Source organism: Anopheles merus, chromosome 3L (genome assembly GCF_017562075.2).
Source record: "Anopheles merus strain MAF chromosome 3L, AmerM5.1, whole genome shotgun sequence".
Lineage (NCBI taxonomy): Eukaryota > Metazoa > Arthropoda > Insecta > Diptera > Culicidae > Anopheles > Anopheles merus.
Window position 1 is genome coordinate 12,445,744 of NC_054085.1, and position 14,175 is coordinate 12,459,918.

Here is a 14,175-nt window from a genome sequence, read left to right on the forward strand (position 1 = left end):
AACGACTGGAAAATTGAATATCCATAGGAAAAAAATGAAAGCTTCACAGCTTCATTGGTTTGATCAATAGATGGCGTATTACAACTCATCATTATATTGCTATCCTTTTCTTGCAATGTGTTTCGACAAGTTTCATCTTATAATGACCTATATAGCCTTCTAACTTTCTGAGCAAAAATCTATATAAATGGTCGTGTGGTCAGATACGTGGGTATCAACACCAACGACCATTACTCAAATCTCACTTGCTTCAGTACTGGTGGTTTCCGTTGGAGTTTAGTATTTAAACAATCGTATCGCCGTTCTAGTTCTAGCGATGCATAACTTCAATGCGAAACCATACAACAGTACAGAGGAAATGAGAAAGCTCTCCTCCAAGCGAGGAAGCTCCACAGGCTGGGTATCCCACAAACAGATGGCGCCACCAGCTTTTTTGCTATTTTTAGAATGCATGAGTCGTTTGCCGTCTGCTAAACGAAGTCTTTCTATATTCCGTTTAGGTAGAGAACTTGAGTCGTTTAGAAGCCGTTTAGTGGTCGTTTAGTGGATTTGTGGCACTTGGGTTCTGTCAAAGTAAGCTCTGTTCACTGCTGCTTCGATGTAAACAACTTTTCTAAATACAAATTGCGAAGGAAGTGTAGGGTAAGATTTTGTGAGAAGTATTGGACAAAACACCCAGGAAAATCATATTATAAGTTTCCAAATCAATGCAAAACATGTGAAAAGTACATAAAACAATACGCATTGGAATTTGCGAAGAAAAACAAAAAGGGGATTTAGCAATTTCTTTTCTGTGTCAGTGTACCCAAGTGCCACAAATCCACTAAACGACCACTAAACGGCTTCTAAACGACTCAAGTTCTCTACCTAAACGGAATATAAAAGGACTTCGTTTAGCAGACGGCAAACGACTCATGCATTCTAAAAATAGCGAAAAAGCTGGTGGCGCTCTCTGTTGGTGGGATACCCCAACCAGTTGAGCTTCATCGCTTGGAGGAGAGCCTTCTCAGTTCCTCTGTACTGTTGTATGGTTTCACATTGTAGTTATGCATCGCTAGAACTAGAACGGCGATACAATTGTTTAAATACTAAACTCCAATGGAAACCACCAGCACTGAAACAAGTGAGATTTGAGTAATGGTCGTTGGTGTTGATACCCACGTATCTGACCACACGACCATTCATATAGATTTTTGCTCGGAAAGTTAGAAGGCTATATAGGTCATGATAAGATGAAACTTGCCGAAACACATTGCAAGAAAAGGATAGCAATATAATAATCAGTTTTAATACGCCATCTATTGATCAAACCAATGAAGCTGTGGAGCTTTCATTTTTTTTCTATGGATATTCAATTTTCCAGTCGTTTAAGCTTAATCTGTGGCGCTTGGGTAGTAAGCGAATCATTATAGAGATGGCGCTAGTGTTTAACGTACTTTCATTTGAAATAAGGAGACAACTTTTGAAGCTCATTTTGTTCGAAGTGTCACGTCGGTTTGTCGGTGGTTTTAGGGTGGTCATCTGTGAAACGGTAGGCATATCAAAAATCGGTAGGAATATAGATAAATCGGTATTTCTGGTCACTCTGCTGTCCAATGCGGTGCGTTTATGCGGCAACGTTGAAGAGTCAAAGTTGTCACGACGTGTACCGAAAGCTCGTTTTGTCGGGGCTGTAGAACTCCAACAAACGGATCATTATTCAATATTTGAGAATAAAATTTAAATAGGTTGAATGATGAAATTGTGTCACATTTATTCAACAGATATCGCACATCAAATAAAAAAAACGAGTAAAAAGAATGTTTAAAAGAACATTTCAATATTTTGCATTTTTTTTGCAAAAACGAAATATTCTACTTTGCCTTACCCGCCATCCATCAATTACGTAACGCAAAAATTGCAAATTGTCGACCGTGGGGGTCTTAGTGTAAGAGGGGGGGGGGGCTTAGTGTAACAAACTGTAACGTTGGAAAAAAATCCCCTCCCTGAAATAACGTAACTGATGGACCACACTCCCCTTCAATAGCTTATTTTATCAGTGTTTTGTGAATTTGTCCTTTTGTTTTCTTTGTTCTGTTATATTGACATTTTTTTAAATTAATTAAACAGAATAACATTATATTTTATATAAAGGAAAGTTGTCCCATGCAGCAATCAAATTCAAAAAGATTTTGATAATCGGTTCTTCAGCACGGTTTGCAATGTACTTGCATCACCATCAGAAGCATTTTTCATCCAGCCATCTTTTTGGTCCACCATAAATATGTCTATCATCACATAACATATGATGTTTAAAATGTTATGCATGTCCTACAACTTACGAGCAAAGGCTGCATTTTCGATGTATTTATAAAATTACTCCCAATGATCAATTGTGACAAAAAAACTGCTGACTACATCAACTCCATCTCGGATTTGTTTGAAACGAATTGGGTTTGAAAGGAATGGGATTGGTATTACAACTGTTTCTAGCGTTACAGTTGATTCTCGCGTCATTTGCTTCCAACCGTGTGTCGTCACTTGAAAATCGCGTGCTACATCAAATGCCTGTACAAGCAGGCATTTGAAAAAGTAGTGAGATACTTTTAAGCTTTACGTAATTAATGGATGACGCCTTATTTACGTAGAATTAAAATCTAAGAGATATTTTTTAATATTCTTAAGGATTGTAACCACACACGATCAGCATTACGGCCAGGCCGTGCTTCCTGAATAATAAAAGAAACACATACGATCGTGAAAGCAAAGATGAACTTTTATCCTCTAAAACAAAGCTTTTCGTCCAGCTTTGCGTGAAAGCTCTAAGCAACGTGTGTTCTCATCAGCTGAAATAATTCTACTAATTTTCCATCAAATTGCTTTCTATTGGCGTTATCTAAGAATATTTACGATCAGCATTGTATAAATTTTATTGCTAAAAATCGAAAAACCTAAAAAAAAACCTGTTCGTTGTAGTGCTAAAGAAAACAGTTATTTCATTAATTTGTACTTCTGAGTTTTGGAATATGAGTTTTTAATAATTTGTAATGTAACCAAAAGTACAAACATTGAATAATTAATTTTGCGAAGCTTGTCTTTCATTAAACACGATCGAAGCTTTCATAATGCCCGTGCTACGGCCAACGTGCTTTGCATACGAATCCGATGGAAATGCCCACCGATGCAGTGGCTAGAAACTTCGTCTTAAGGCTAATAGTTAAAATTGTGTACATTTGGTACATTTTTACATTTTAAACAATTAGCTTCTGAATGATATATAATAGTTGTACATGGTGAAAATAACATAGAAAAATCGATTAAAATTGTCTGAAATACTGTTCGATCGCGTATCTTAACAACCTCTGCCCCGCACAGGCGCAAGACGCATCACGTTGCGCAGGTGAAAGCACGCGCGGGCAAGAAAGCAAAAGCAAACGACGAACGCGGGCGGCGTTCGAACGGAAGAAGCTTGCTGGGGTGCGTCGTCTTGCCCGCAACTCGTCTGCAAGCAGTAACCGAGCGGTCCCGTTGGCGGCTACCATTCGCCCAGCCCAGCGCACCGGTTCAGTCTTCGCGCAAACCACGATCGGAGTGGATCAGTCACAGTCGGCGTGATTCTATTCCCGCAGGCTTAGGCCTATCCTCCTTTTTTATTGATTTTGCTGCACCTCCAATTCCGTTGCGGTCTCTGCTGAGGTGAACGTTCGCTGATACAGTGTTTGTGTTTTCGGTCACAGTTTCCGTCTGTCGCAAAACGTGATCGCGCGATGAGTCACAACCATTACTATAGGATCATCGTTGTCGGCGCGCTGCTGCAGCTGATCGCGCTCGTCTCCCCGTCCGGTGCCGTCCGTTACGTGCCAAAGTGGAAGAAGCAGGTTGGGTGAAAATTATGCGCTTTTTCTGTGTGTGTGACCGTTGTGTGTGCGCCTAGAGAGCTTTCGACCGCGATCATCGCCACGCGCCGTTCCCCGATGCGTTCGGTCGCAGATTAACGATGGCAATGACACTGATCCTAGATTTCTCCATTAGCGCTTGTGACCTCAGAGCCAGTACAGGGAGGGTTGTTTTTTTTTCTTCTTGGTCGCAGTATGGGGCGTGTGTGTAAACAAATGTTGGCCTATAAACAGTCCGGTTAAAGAAAGTGCAGGGGCTGTGGAGGAGAAATTTCCCTGCAACTGGATAAATGAACAATTTCTCTGTCTTGCTCGCCTACTCTCATCCTACCATTGTCCCTAGAACGCACTTCCGGGCGATGGACACTATTTCTTCGCTCAGACTTTGTCCACCAAGTTTTTCTCAGCGAACTACAGGAGCATAACAGGGGGTGAAAAGCGAGAGGGAAGGGAGGGGCCGATGTGTTCGGAAAACCCGTTATGTTGTTATGTTTTTCTTCCGTTCACCGGTCGATTTTTGTGCTCCTCGCGTAATGGCCTTAAGGGAAGCAACGGTTCTACCCAGGCAAAACGGGCTGAAAATGATGCGAACCGAGCGATGCGTGAGACGCTTTTTATGGTCCCGGGAATTAGAGCGGAGGGATACGGTGGGGTGGAGAGGTGAATGTTGTGGGAAAAAACGCATCCCAGACACTCTCGCGCTCGTAACCAGTTTTCGTATGAGTGAAAATAGTTCTTGATCGTGCGCTTGAGAACAGTTACTGTGAATTGGAAAGTTTTGCCAAGTGCAAGAACAAACAATGGAACCGCTCTTAACCAGTACCTTTCTTTCCAAATATTGAAGTAAATAGCAAACAAAAAAGAAAGTTTTATTAAATTGAGTCATCAAAGTCTTCAAAATGAGCAATATCAACATTTGCAATTGACTCATGCTAACTGGAATATGAAAAGCGCATCCCAAAAACACTTTAAAAGTTTTTGTTTTAGAATCTATAAATTGCAAGAGCAAATTGATTGTTTCTAGGAATTGTTAGCATTTATCTTACATGATGAGAAACGAACCTTGTCCTATCATTAAGGAAGCCGCCGCGTCTATCATTAGAGCACTGAGCCCTCCAGTCTGTACACCTATGATTAGTTATTTATACACATTATTCCTGGACTAAATTCATCTCATTCTGGACTAAACAATCAAGACCCAGTCTTGAATTAGCCATAGAAGATCGCATTACACTTAGATTATACTGATTCTTCTTGGTTCATAGTTCGAGCAATCGCAACCTAACACATCAGCGAATGCATCTGTGATCTTTCTTATAATAATTTTACCAATGATGAATTTATTTAATTGTGCTATTTAAAAGGTTATTTAAATATAGCATGAACCTCTTTGATATTGCAGGACCATCTATAGTATTGAAGTGTGTCAAATTAATGTTAGGTGACTCATTTCTTCTGCATTACACCTGCCTTATTATATCAGCTAGTTTCAAGGAATACGATGATTATCATGCTTTTGTTATGATTGATACAAGCCCTTTGTGAAAAAATACAAATTTGCCACAATTTTGCGAAACCATACTTCCCAATTGGAGACATGATGCTGGAAATTGACTTTTCAAAATAAGCCCAATTGCCATCAGGTTAGACCAATGATAGGCAAAGGAAGGCTCGCGAGCCGCATGCGGTTTTTGCAGTCCAGATTCGTAATGTGTAAAGTTGGCAAAAGCCGGAGTCGACTCTGATCCGACTGCGGTAATTACGGATCCGAATTTGTAAGGTAGATCCACCCATCATCCGGAGTCGTTCGGAATCGCTCGGAGTCGTAGTCTTCAGGAGGCTTCCGGAGTCGGAGTCATCAGGAGGCGTACGGAGCCGTCCAGAGTCGCCCGATGCTATATAGTCTCAGCTTCATCCGTCACGACAGGTTCTTTGAAGTGAACTGTTGTATCTGCATCCTTGCGCGCAACTCAGCTTCCATGCTATTGTCGTTGCTGACTTTTGACCCGAGATAGGTGAATTCTAGGACTATTTGAAAAGTGTGTTCACCTATCTGTACGTCACGCCAACTTAGGTTTGAATTTGTTGTTGGTAGGTTCGCTGATATTGCCACCATCAGTTTGGTCTTAGCCTCGTTTATCTGCAATCCTAGGCTCTCTACCGCCTGCTCGATCCCTTGGTAGGCTTCTGCTACATAGGAGAGCCGCAGACCAATGATGTCTATATCATAAACGTATGCCAGGATCTGGGTTGACTTGGTTGAAGGTTACCGTGGTCTCTACCCTCGAGTCACGGATGGCCCTCTCTAGCGACAAGTTGAATATGAGACAGGCAAGCCCGTCCCCCCGGGCGCATGGCCTTTGAGGCTCCGTTCTTCCGGCCTTAATGGTAGACGCCTCCACGCCATCTTGCTACCTCAATGTGGGCCTACCACGCCTCCTCTGTCCTTGTGGACGGCCTAAAAAGACTTTCCGGAGCTAGTGGTTCCCATTTTGGCCGAGTCGGAATCGGATCGGAGACGTGGGTGTGCTCCAGCGAGCATGTCACTAGTCCAGATGGTCGATTTTTGCCAACCGCTGGATTAGACCACAAACATATCGTGAAAGTATGCCAACTAGAATTGAGAATGTGGTTTAGTTTTTGAAAAACTTGGGCGATTTATATTCTTTTTAATTCATATTAAATTCATGTTAATTAATTCATATTAAAGAACTGGACGTGAACGGCAGTTCTTGCGCTCATTCAACTACCGGGTAGGTCATAAAAACCTGCCGATGGAGTTCAAAAGTTTCTCCTTTATTTCGTCCGTACGATTGGCAGTTATCATTATTTTGTCCGTCATGATGATGAAAGACTGTCCTTTAAACTCCAAACAATTATCTCAGTAAAACAATATTTTGAACCCTTGTAATACTTCGTAAAAAGATCGTGTTTCAGGAAGATGCATTTTCTGATACACCTTTTCTTATATTCTGAGTGCTTCTTCACGAAGAATTGGATCAGTTTTTTAGTACGATTTACAAAAATAAGGCTCTACATCACTCCAAAAAGATTGAAGAATTCTACCAGAGTTTGGCAAGCCTTTCATCAGAACAGTATCCACCGCTTAATTAATATAAAATCAGACATTCCTTGCCAGCTCACACCATCTAGCACACCTTAATGAAACGATTTGTCCTATTCCTAAAACTCACTACTTTCCGCAACCGCTCTTTCTCCCGACAGGCCTGCGAGCTGCCAACGCCCCAGAACGAGTACTCCCACTACGTGTGCGATGACAACGGGGACGTAAAGTGTTTGCCGGGCTGGACGGGCGACCTGTGCGATGTGCCGATCTGCAAGAAGGGTTGCGATCCGCTCCAGGGCTACTGCAAACGCCCCGGCGAGTGTCGCTGCAAGCTTGGCTTTTACGGGGAAAACTGTAACCGATGTATCCCGCTGCCCGGGTGCCAGCACGGCGGCTGCCAGGTGTCGTTCGAGTGCGTCTGCCACAAGGGCTGGGATGGAATCTTCTGCTCGGAACGTAAGCAAAAGATCGGAGTTTGAATTGTTCAACTAAATTAATTGTTTGATTGTGCCCTTTTTGTAGCAATTTGCCGTTCCGACTGCCATCCGTCCCGTGGGTACTGTGAAGCGCCCGGCGAGTGCCGTTGTCGGTTGGGCTGGGCCGGGCCGACCTGTCGCGACTGCCAGGTGCTGCCCGGGTGCATGCACGGTACCTGCTCCAAGCCGCTGGAATGCAAATGTCTTCCGGGATGGACGGGCATCCTGTGCCAGACGCGTAAGATGTCAACTTGTTCTGAAAAAGATAATAAGAGCGATTAATGAGATGATTAATTGAACTTAATTTTAGCGATTTGTGCCGCCAACTGTAGCCGCGAGCATGGATACTGCCGCCGACCGGGAGAGTGCCGCTGTAAGGTGGGCTGGATGGGCCAGGAGTGCAACAAGTGTCACCCGTACCCGGGCTGCGTCAACGGTGACTGTCGCCGACCGTGGGAATGTAACTGCAAACCGGGCTGGGGTGGAATGCTCTGTGATGAGGGTAAGTCCGTAGCTCTTCCTAACAGAACGTCGTCCTAATCGCTTTCCAAAAATCCTCCACTCAGAGCTTAATTATTGTGAGCAAAATCCCGACACCTGCCAGAACGGAGGCAAGTGTAAATCGGTCATCAAGGACGATGGCCACTATCGGTGTGAGTGTCCGTCCGGGTACAAGGGACGCAACTGCGAGATTCTTCCACCCTCCATGATGACGTCAACGACGAGCAGTAGCACCACGGAGCAACCGTCCACTACGATGATGGCCGACGTATCCTCCGAGCTGTCCACGATCGGTCTCGAGAATTTAGAAACGTACCGGAACAGTTCGTCCACGGGGGAGGACTACCTAGCCGATGAGTACAGCTCGGAGGATCTGGACAACGAAGCCTAAACAGCTGTCCCAGGGTCAGGGTGTTTTGTGGTTGCAACATTTTAATTCATATTATTTATTTCACTTTGCTTAACTTAACTTATTGTAGTACCGCTACTCCGGAGCCCGAAAGAAAGCCCGGTTTTTAAGAACCTCTAAAACCTTTAAGAACCTCCGACTTTGTTGCATTATTCCTGCGGAAGGCTATCCAGCAGATCGATCACCATTTGGTTGCTTTCCAGTATATCACACTTGGCGGCGCTCGGTTTAGCAGTGCCACCGGTCGCTTTCGCTTTCGTTTTGAACGTACGCTGCTGCGGATGGCCGAAGGAGAAATTTTTCCTACACTTTGGTGCGATCGGTTGCGACGGCTCTTCGGTGAGCGGTGACGTCATGCTGCCGGCAGCACTTTCCGTCTCCATCGCGACTGTCGCTTTCGGCTGTTTGTCTGATTTGTTCGGTTGGCTGGCGCGTTGTTGCATATCGAACCGGAAGTTGTGCGGGAACCGGTGCTCCCGGATGCAGTGATCTCGGCGCTCGGCCGGATCTTTGCTGCGGTGTTTACATTCTTCTAAAAAGCAAGCGTACTTTAAAAAAAGAAAAAAATAGGCCATTAGAATTGAATTATATAAAAACAGAAAAGAAAATTTTACCATTGCACGGCTTGCCGATTGGACCTGTGCGGCAAAGTAGGAGTCGTGCGTTTCCGACAGGTGCAGATCGAGCAGGTGAGCATTCGGGAGCGACTTTTTGCACTGGCCGCACGTATACCGATGCTGGGCGTTGTAGTGAGCCTCATAATCCTTGACCGAATGGCAGAAAAAGTTACAATCCGGCACGTTGCAGCTGATCTCGCTGGAAGGAATCGGTTTGGTTAATTTGGCAACAACAACTACACACATCCCATGACTCTGGGGTCCTTACTTACATGCCGTCATCTTCGGGTTCCGTGTCATCGAAAGGAAATTTGCTCAACACTCCCAGCTTTGCAAATGGCTTGAGGTAAAAGTTTCCCTCCCGAAAGAACTCATCATCCTTCCTTCGGGGTCCGTCAGCGTAGCGCTGCAGCAGACTTAGCACCGTTTCTTTAGCAGTGTACTCCATTTTTCTATTGATATTCCCAACAATTGCATTCGTTTTTGCACAATTGCACAGGGGAATGTGCTCAACACGCTCCCCAAAACGCGCCGCAAAATGGTAGAAATGGTTCTGTTTACAGCGACCAACAAGTGTGTTTGTTTTGAAAGTTTCTAAGCACCGGGCAAAACGATCAGCTGTATATTGCGCCATCTCCTTCGCTCCAGCTGTCATACAAGCTGCTTATGTAGGACAAAAATAGCTGCTGTTATACCATTTTCAAATTGACTGTTATTGCAGTAATCATGCAAGAAAATGTGAATTGCAATATAAAATTTCAGCAGTACTTGATTTTCCAACAACTCTTGCAGGGTTTTCGTGATTTTCCGTAATTGAATTGAATTGAACCCGTGTCCCAATTTATTAAATTTCTCTGTTATATTTTCGAATCGTTTCCACGATTTTTATTTTCATTTAATTGAAAATCAATTCAAATGATTCAAAAATTTGTCTAACGCATTATAAATTGTAGAATAAGTAAAAAAACTTGAAAACTTCTCAAAAAAGTTCAGAGATGCAGTTCACGCTCGGTATTCCGCACCTTTTTAATTCGTACGCTCGATAATCGACACTGAGAATCATTTTCATGAAACGAAACAATGTTCGGTTAAAAGTAATAAAATATGTTTGAAAAGATAAATATATCAAGATTTTTAAAATTATAAGCTTTTTTTGTTGGGTCGGTCTGGTGGTACAGTCGTCAACACATACGACGTAACAACATGCCTGTCATGGGTTCAAGTCCCGAATAGACCGTGCCCCCATACGTAGGACTGACTATCCTGCTATGGTAACAATAAGTCACTGAAAGCCAAGCTCACTTCACTAGTGGGTACAGGCAGGTCTTGGCCGACAGCGGTTGTTGTGCCATAGAAGAAGAAGAAGAAGCTTTTTTTGTACATCACGAAAATGCTGAGATAGTACAACAGAATAAAACAACATGAACATGAAAAAAGTTTTAAAAAAATATCAAAACTTCACTCGAACAAGTGCGCATTACCGAAGGTGAAAAGTGACAACAACAAAAACCTTGGAAAAACCTGTTCTACACTTTTTTATGATATTTATTTAATATTTTTACTAAAACACAACACAACAAATCCACAACTTTATCCAGAACTGCCTACTTGAGAACATGTTACTTGAGTAGTATTTTAAGTTTAAATCTTATAACTTATTATCTCCGCGGATGATTGCTATAGTTAAAGTTTTTTATTTGTATTTTTTTCTTCTAAAATAGTATATTTATAACATATTTGGGGAAAATATTCTCCTGCAACGGCTCTATTTGTTGCAAGTTAGCCGTTTCTGTATAACAGTGATCGTTTTTTGGTGAACAAACTCCATTTAAACATAAAATTGTCTCCAGAAACAATTTCGAAGTAAGAGCAATCCCTTCAGAAACGGTCTGCAGGTGTTGCAATGAAATTTCACCTATGAAATATTTCATGAAACAAATTTAATGCAAGTTTTTCCATGAGCTCGCGTACAACAATCTGTGGTGCAATTTTGTGCAAAGGAATGAGCCGTTAGAACCGACGATCAACTTAAAATAAAGTTTTAATAAGTTTCTGATCAAATTTAACAATTTTATGAGTAGAAATTGCATTCTTTGTTATTTGTATTTCCATAGAAAAATTCAGACAGAAAATATTCAAACATCTCCATTCGTGATAATTCACCCGATGCCAGCAAAACGATCTTCCCGTGAATTCTTAGCATTTCCTACTCGTTCTGGTTTGTTTGCTTTTTTTCGGTGTGATATGAATCACAACGGAACGGAAGCGATGACTGCATCTCTCGCACCTGCCATTTAACTGAAATCGGTCATTACAACCTATACAACCATCTTGTAAATACAGATTAAATATGGCTGATCGCTATAGCTGGTTAAAAACACACACCTTAAACTTCAATTACCACATACAATAAGCCAGATCCAGTTGTCATGAGACTGAGGCTCGTGCAAAACCAACCAACTTGCTGCTGGTCGTCCAGTCACCATCGCCGTCGTAGTTGTCGTCTTGAGTACTTTTCGTCAATTACAACCATCCCCAACAGAGTGCAGAGTGTTGCAACGCCGGCGACTGGATGCATCAGGACGATGGACTCGAGGGGAACTCCCAAAAACAGACGATCATGAGCATGATGATGCTTTCTGGAAAGGGAAGCAACTTAATTGGAGTTGTTTCTCGTGCGTGCCCTCGGTAGCCCATGATGTTGTCCAGTGCGGGTTGGTGGAGCCTCCGTCCAAAACTTTTCCCCAAATGTTTCTTCCATTCCCTAAAAAACAAAGCGCAAGAATAATGTGGACAAGCGATACGGTAGCAGCAACTGTGAAAACATTTCTGCGGACACTAATTGGTAGGTTCAAGTTCAGGGTTACCACCAGTCGCCTGGCAGCGCCTGTTCCAGCCTGACGATGTGGTGTGACAGCCGGTAGATCTTATGCAGTTTTTGGTTGTCTTTGTTTTCTTATTTGGGGAGGAGGATTTTGGACCCTTTGAAAGCTGTACGGCGAGTCAAAAAACCCCTTTCTTAAGCTGCTGGATAACCCCGCTACAGAAATGTACACAGTACACTTGTGCGCGCTCACAGGAACTACTTGGCACAGGATGGCAGTGCCAATTAGGCAATTTTGTTTTGCAGGATTCGGAAATGCCTGGAGGAAGGTGAAAACGTTGGTGCGGTTGCAGCTAGTCGTTAAAACACTATTCATCTTGAGCATAAAGGAGAGATATTTATTGCAAATTTTTATGCGTGATATTTTTAACAGTAACAATACAACATATCATTAAATTCGAACAAAACCACCCTACACATGAAACATAGGACAATAATCACACACTCAATTACTATGATCTTGCGAACGAAATGATCAACTGATCAAAAATGGGTATTTTTACATTGCATTTTCACTTATCATAGTGATATTTTATATGTAAATATCCAACTAAATAGCCAAGCAACACCCTTGGAAAGTAAACAAAAAGATTATCCCTCGAACGCCCAACTAGCCGCATTCAGCCCGGTCATATTTATTCTGGTCAGACTGAAACACTACAGACAATGCGTTTGCGATGTAATGCGAAGGGAAAGAGAATGACTTATACCACCACACTCACTATCGATCACCTGTTACTCCCTGATATCAGTGTGATTGGCGGTTACTTTGTTACCTAGCAAACCATACCGTAACGGTAATTCGATTTAACACTCCATCGTGATCCTGAGATTAAAAAAAAACAAACCAAATTGATAAGGATGCGATAAAACATGGAGGATCAAATTCCAATACAGATCAGGTCGTTGTGTAGGATTTAAACATTGAGGATCAAATTCCAATACAGATCACGTCGTTGAGTAGGATCAAGCCAGGACAGGGGGCGGTCTCATGGTACAGTCGACAATTATCACATCATAAACATGCCCGTCGTGGGTTCAAGCTTTGTATGGAGCGTTCACCCATACGTTGGACTTGACTATATCCTGCTGCTTATTATAAAATAAACATCGGAAACCTGAATAGACATTGACAGCACCGCGTAGGTTGTTACGCCAAAAATAAAAAGAAAATCAGATCGTTGTTTGAAAGCGAAAGAGCATTGTGCTGGATAGGGCTCACCCTTTGATAGGAGTGTTGTGATATCGTTTGCTAATTTCATCTACTATAACGACTTTTGATAGATCATGATCGAGGATGCAAATAAACATTATTTATCTCTTTTCCCCCGTCTTGATAACAGTGTGACACCAAACACTTTCCCCATCCGTTAGGATGGAAAAATCAATCGTAAGCTTACAAATTTTGAGTTTTATTTACCCTTTACGAAGCATTCTATCCAATCAATGTTGCATATAGTTGATTACAATTGATCATTAATCATCTCAATAGCTACAAGATACAGGCATACATCACCGTAAAGGATTTCCAACATCAATAAGTAAACAAAACTTAAAGACTAAAGCAAACAAATAAAGCAACCCAGGCGGGGGTCAATTACTCACCAAACAATTCCTACGTCGACTACACAAAGATTTGTGTGTCTGTGTGTGATTGTCATCCTTCGCGCCATAACGAACCGAACGATGACGCACACACGACGTTCGAAGCACCTCCAGCTGGAAGAAAATACCGCTTTGCGTGTGGGAAAATTCATTTTCCTATCCATCCTCCACACAAAAAGAAATGTCGAAAAACGGTGCAGTAATGCATTTTCCAATTTCTTTCTGCTTTATCCTTTCAACGTTCCATGCCATGGTGTTGTTGCCTTCCACCATTCGCTTCTTGTTTTTCCCTTTGAAAAGAAGAACAAAAACGAAAAAAGACCGGGTGCACAAGTCCCGTCCCCTGTGCACAACAACATCGCAAACCGCGCAAGTGAGAAATTGCATCTTCTTAAAGAAGCAAAAGGGGGAAAAACTAGAGGGCGACCCCGTCAATCCTGCTGCTGCTGCTGGTGCTGGTGGTCGATCTGTCTGTAACCTATTGGGAGATGTGTGCGCAGTGCTGTGAGATGCGTTTTGCTTCTATTCATTTTCGGGCACTACGATTTACAACCGGGAAGATGGGAAGAGGGAGGAGAAGAAGGAAAAACACAGGGAAATTGAGGAAGGTTTCGGGTTTAAACGCAAACGTTGCACATGCTCAACGTTCCCACGCATCGATCTTCACGTGTGCAGCAGGGGGCGAAGATCACGATCAGGCAAAGGGAGAGAAAGAAGGAAAGAAGGAGGTACAAGTGCAAA

The 14,175-nt window shown here is 42.6% G+C and overlaps 2 protein-coding genes across 2 annotated transcripts; one reads left to right on the plus strand and one right to left on the minus strand.

Moving 5' to 3' along the window:
• Positions 1-3,544: 3,544 nt before the first annotated feature.
• On the plus strand, positions 3,545-8,310 carry LOC121598249 (delta-like protein 1). Its single transcript, XM_041924814.1, has 5 exons — positions 3,545-3,857; positions 7,101-7,398; positions 7,465-7,656; positions 7,729-7,920; positions 7,985-8,310. Exons 1-5 carry the CDS (start codon positions 3,747-3,749, stop codon positions 8,308-8,310), a joined length of 1,119 nt encoding a protein of 372 aa, XP_041780748.1. The 5' UTR covers positions 3,545-3,746.
• Positions 8,311-8,477: 167 nt separating this feature from the next.
• Positions 8,478-9,528, minus strand: LOC121598251 (protein lethal(2)k10201). Its single transcript, XM_041924818.1, has 3 exons — positions 9,218-9,528; positions 8,943-9,144; positions 8,478-8,876 (listed from the first exon to the last, which is right to left on the minus strand). The coding sequence occupies exons 1-3, from the start codon at positions 9,391-9,393 to the stop codon at positions 8,478-8,480; spliced, it is 777 nt and encodes a 258-aa protein (XP_041780752.1). The 5' UTR covers positions 9,394-9,528.
• Between the last annotated feature and the right edge of the window lie 4,647 nt (positions 9,529-14,175).

Excerpts from the sequence above, each read along its gene's own strand:
- LOC121598251 (XM_041924818.1), bottom strand. The coding sequence starts at position 9,393 with ATGGAGTACACTGCTAAAGAAACGGTGCTAAGTCTGCTGCAGCGCTAC. Across the intron at positions 9,145-9,217 it reads GAACCCGAAGATGACGGCAT|CGAGATCAGCTGCAACGTGC; the intron begins GTAAGTAAGGAC and ends GATTCCTTCCAG. Across the intron at positions 8,877-8,942 it reads AATCGGCAAGCCGTGCAATG|TACGCTTGCTTTTTAGAAGA; the intron begins GTAAAATTTTCT and ends CTTTTTTTAAAG.
- LOC121598249 (XM_041924814.1), top strand. The coding sequence starts at position 3,747 with ATGAGTCACAACCATTACTATAGGATCATCGTTGTCGGCGCGCTGCTG. Across the intron at positions 3,858-7,100 it reads TGCCAAAGTGGAAGAAGCAG|GCCTGCGAGCTGCCAACGCC; the intron begins GTTGGGTGAAAA and ends TTCTCCCGACAG. Across the intron at positions 7,657-7,728 it reads GGGCATCCTGTGCCAGACGC|CGATTTGTGCCGCCAACTGT; the intron begins GTAAGATGTCAA and ends ACTTAATTTTAG.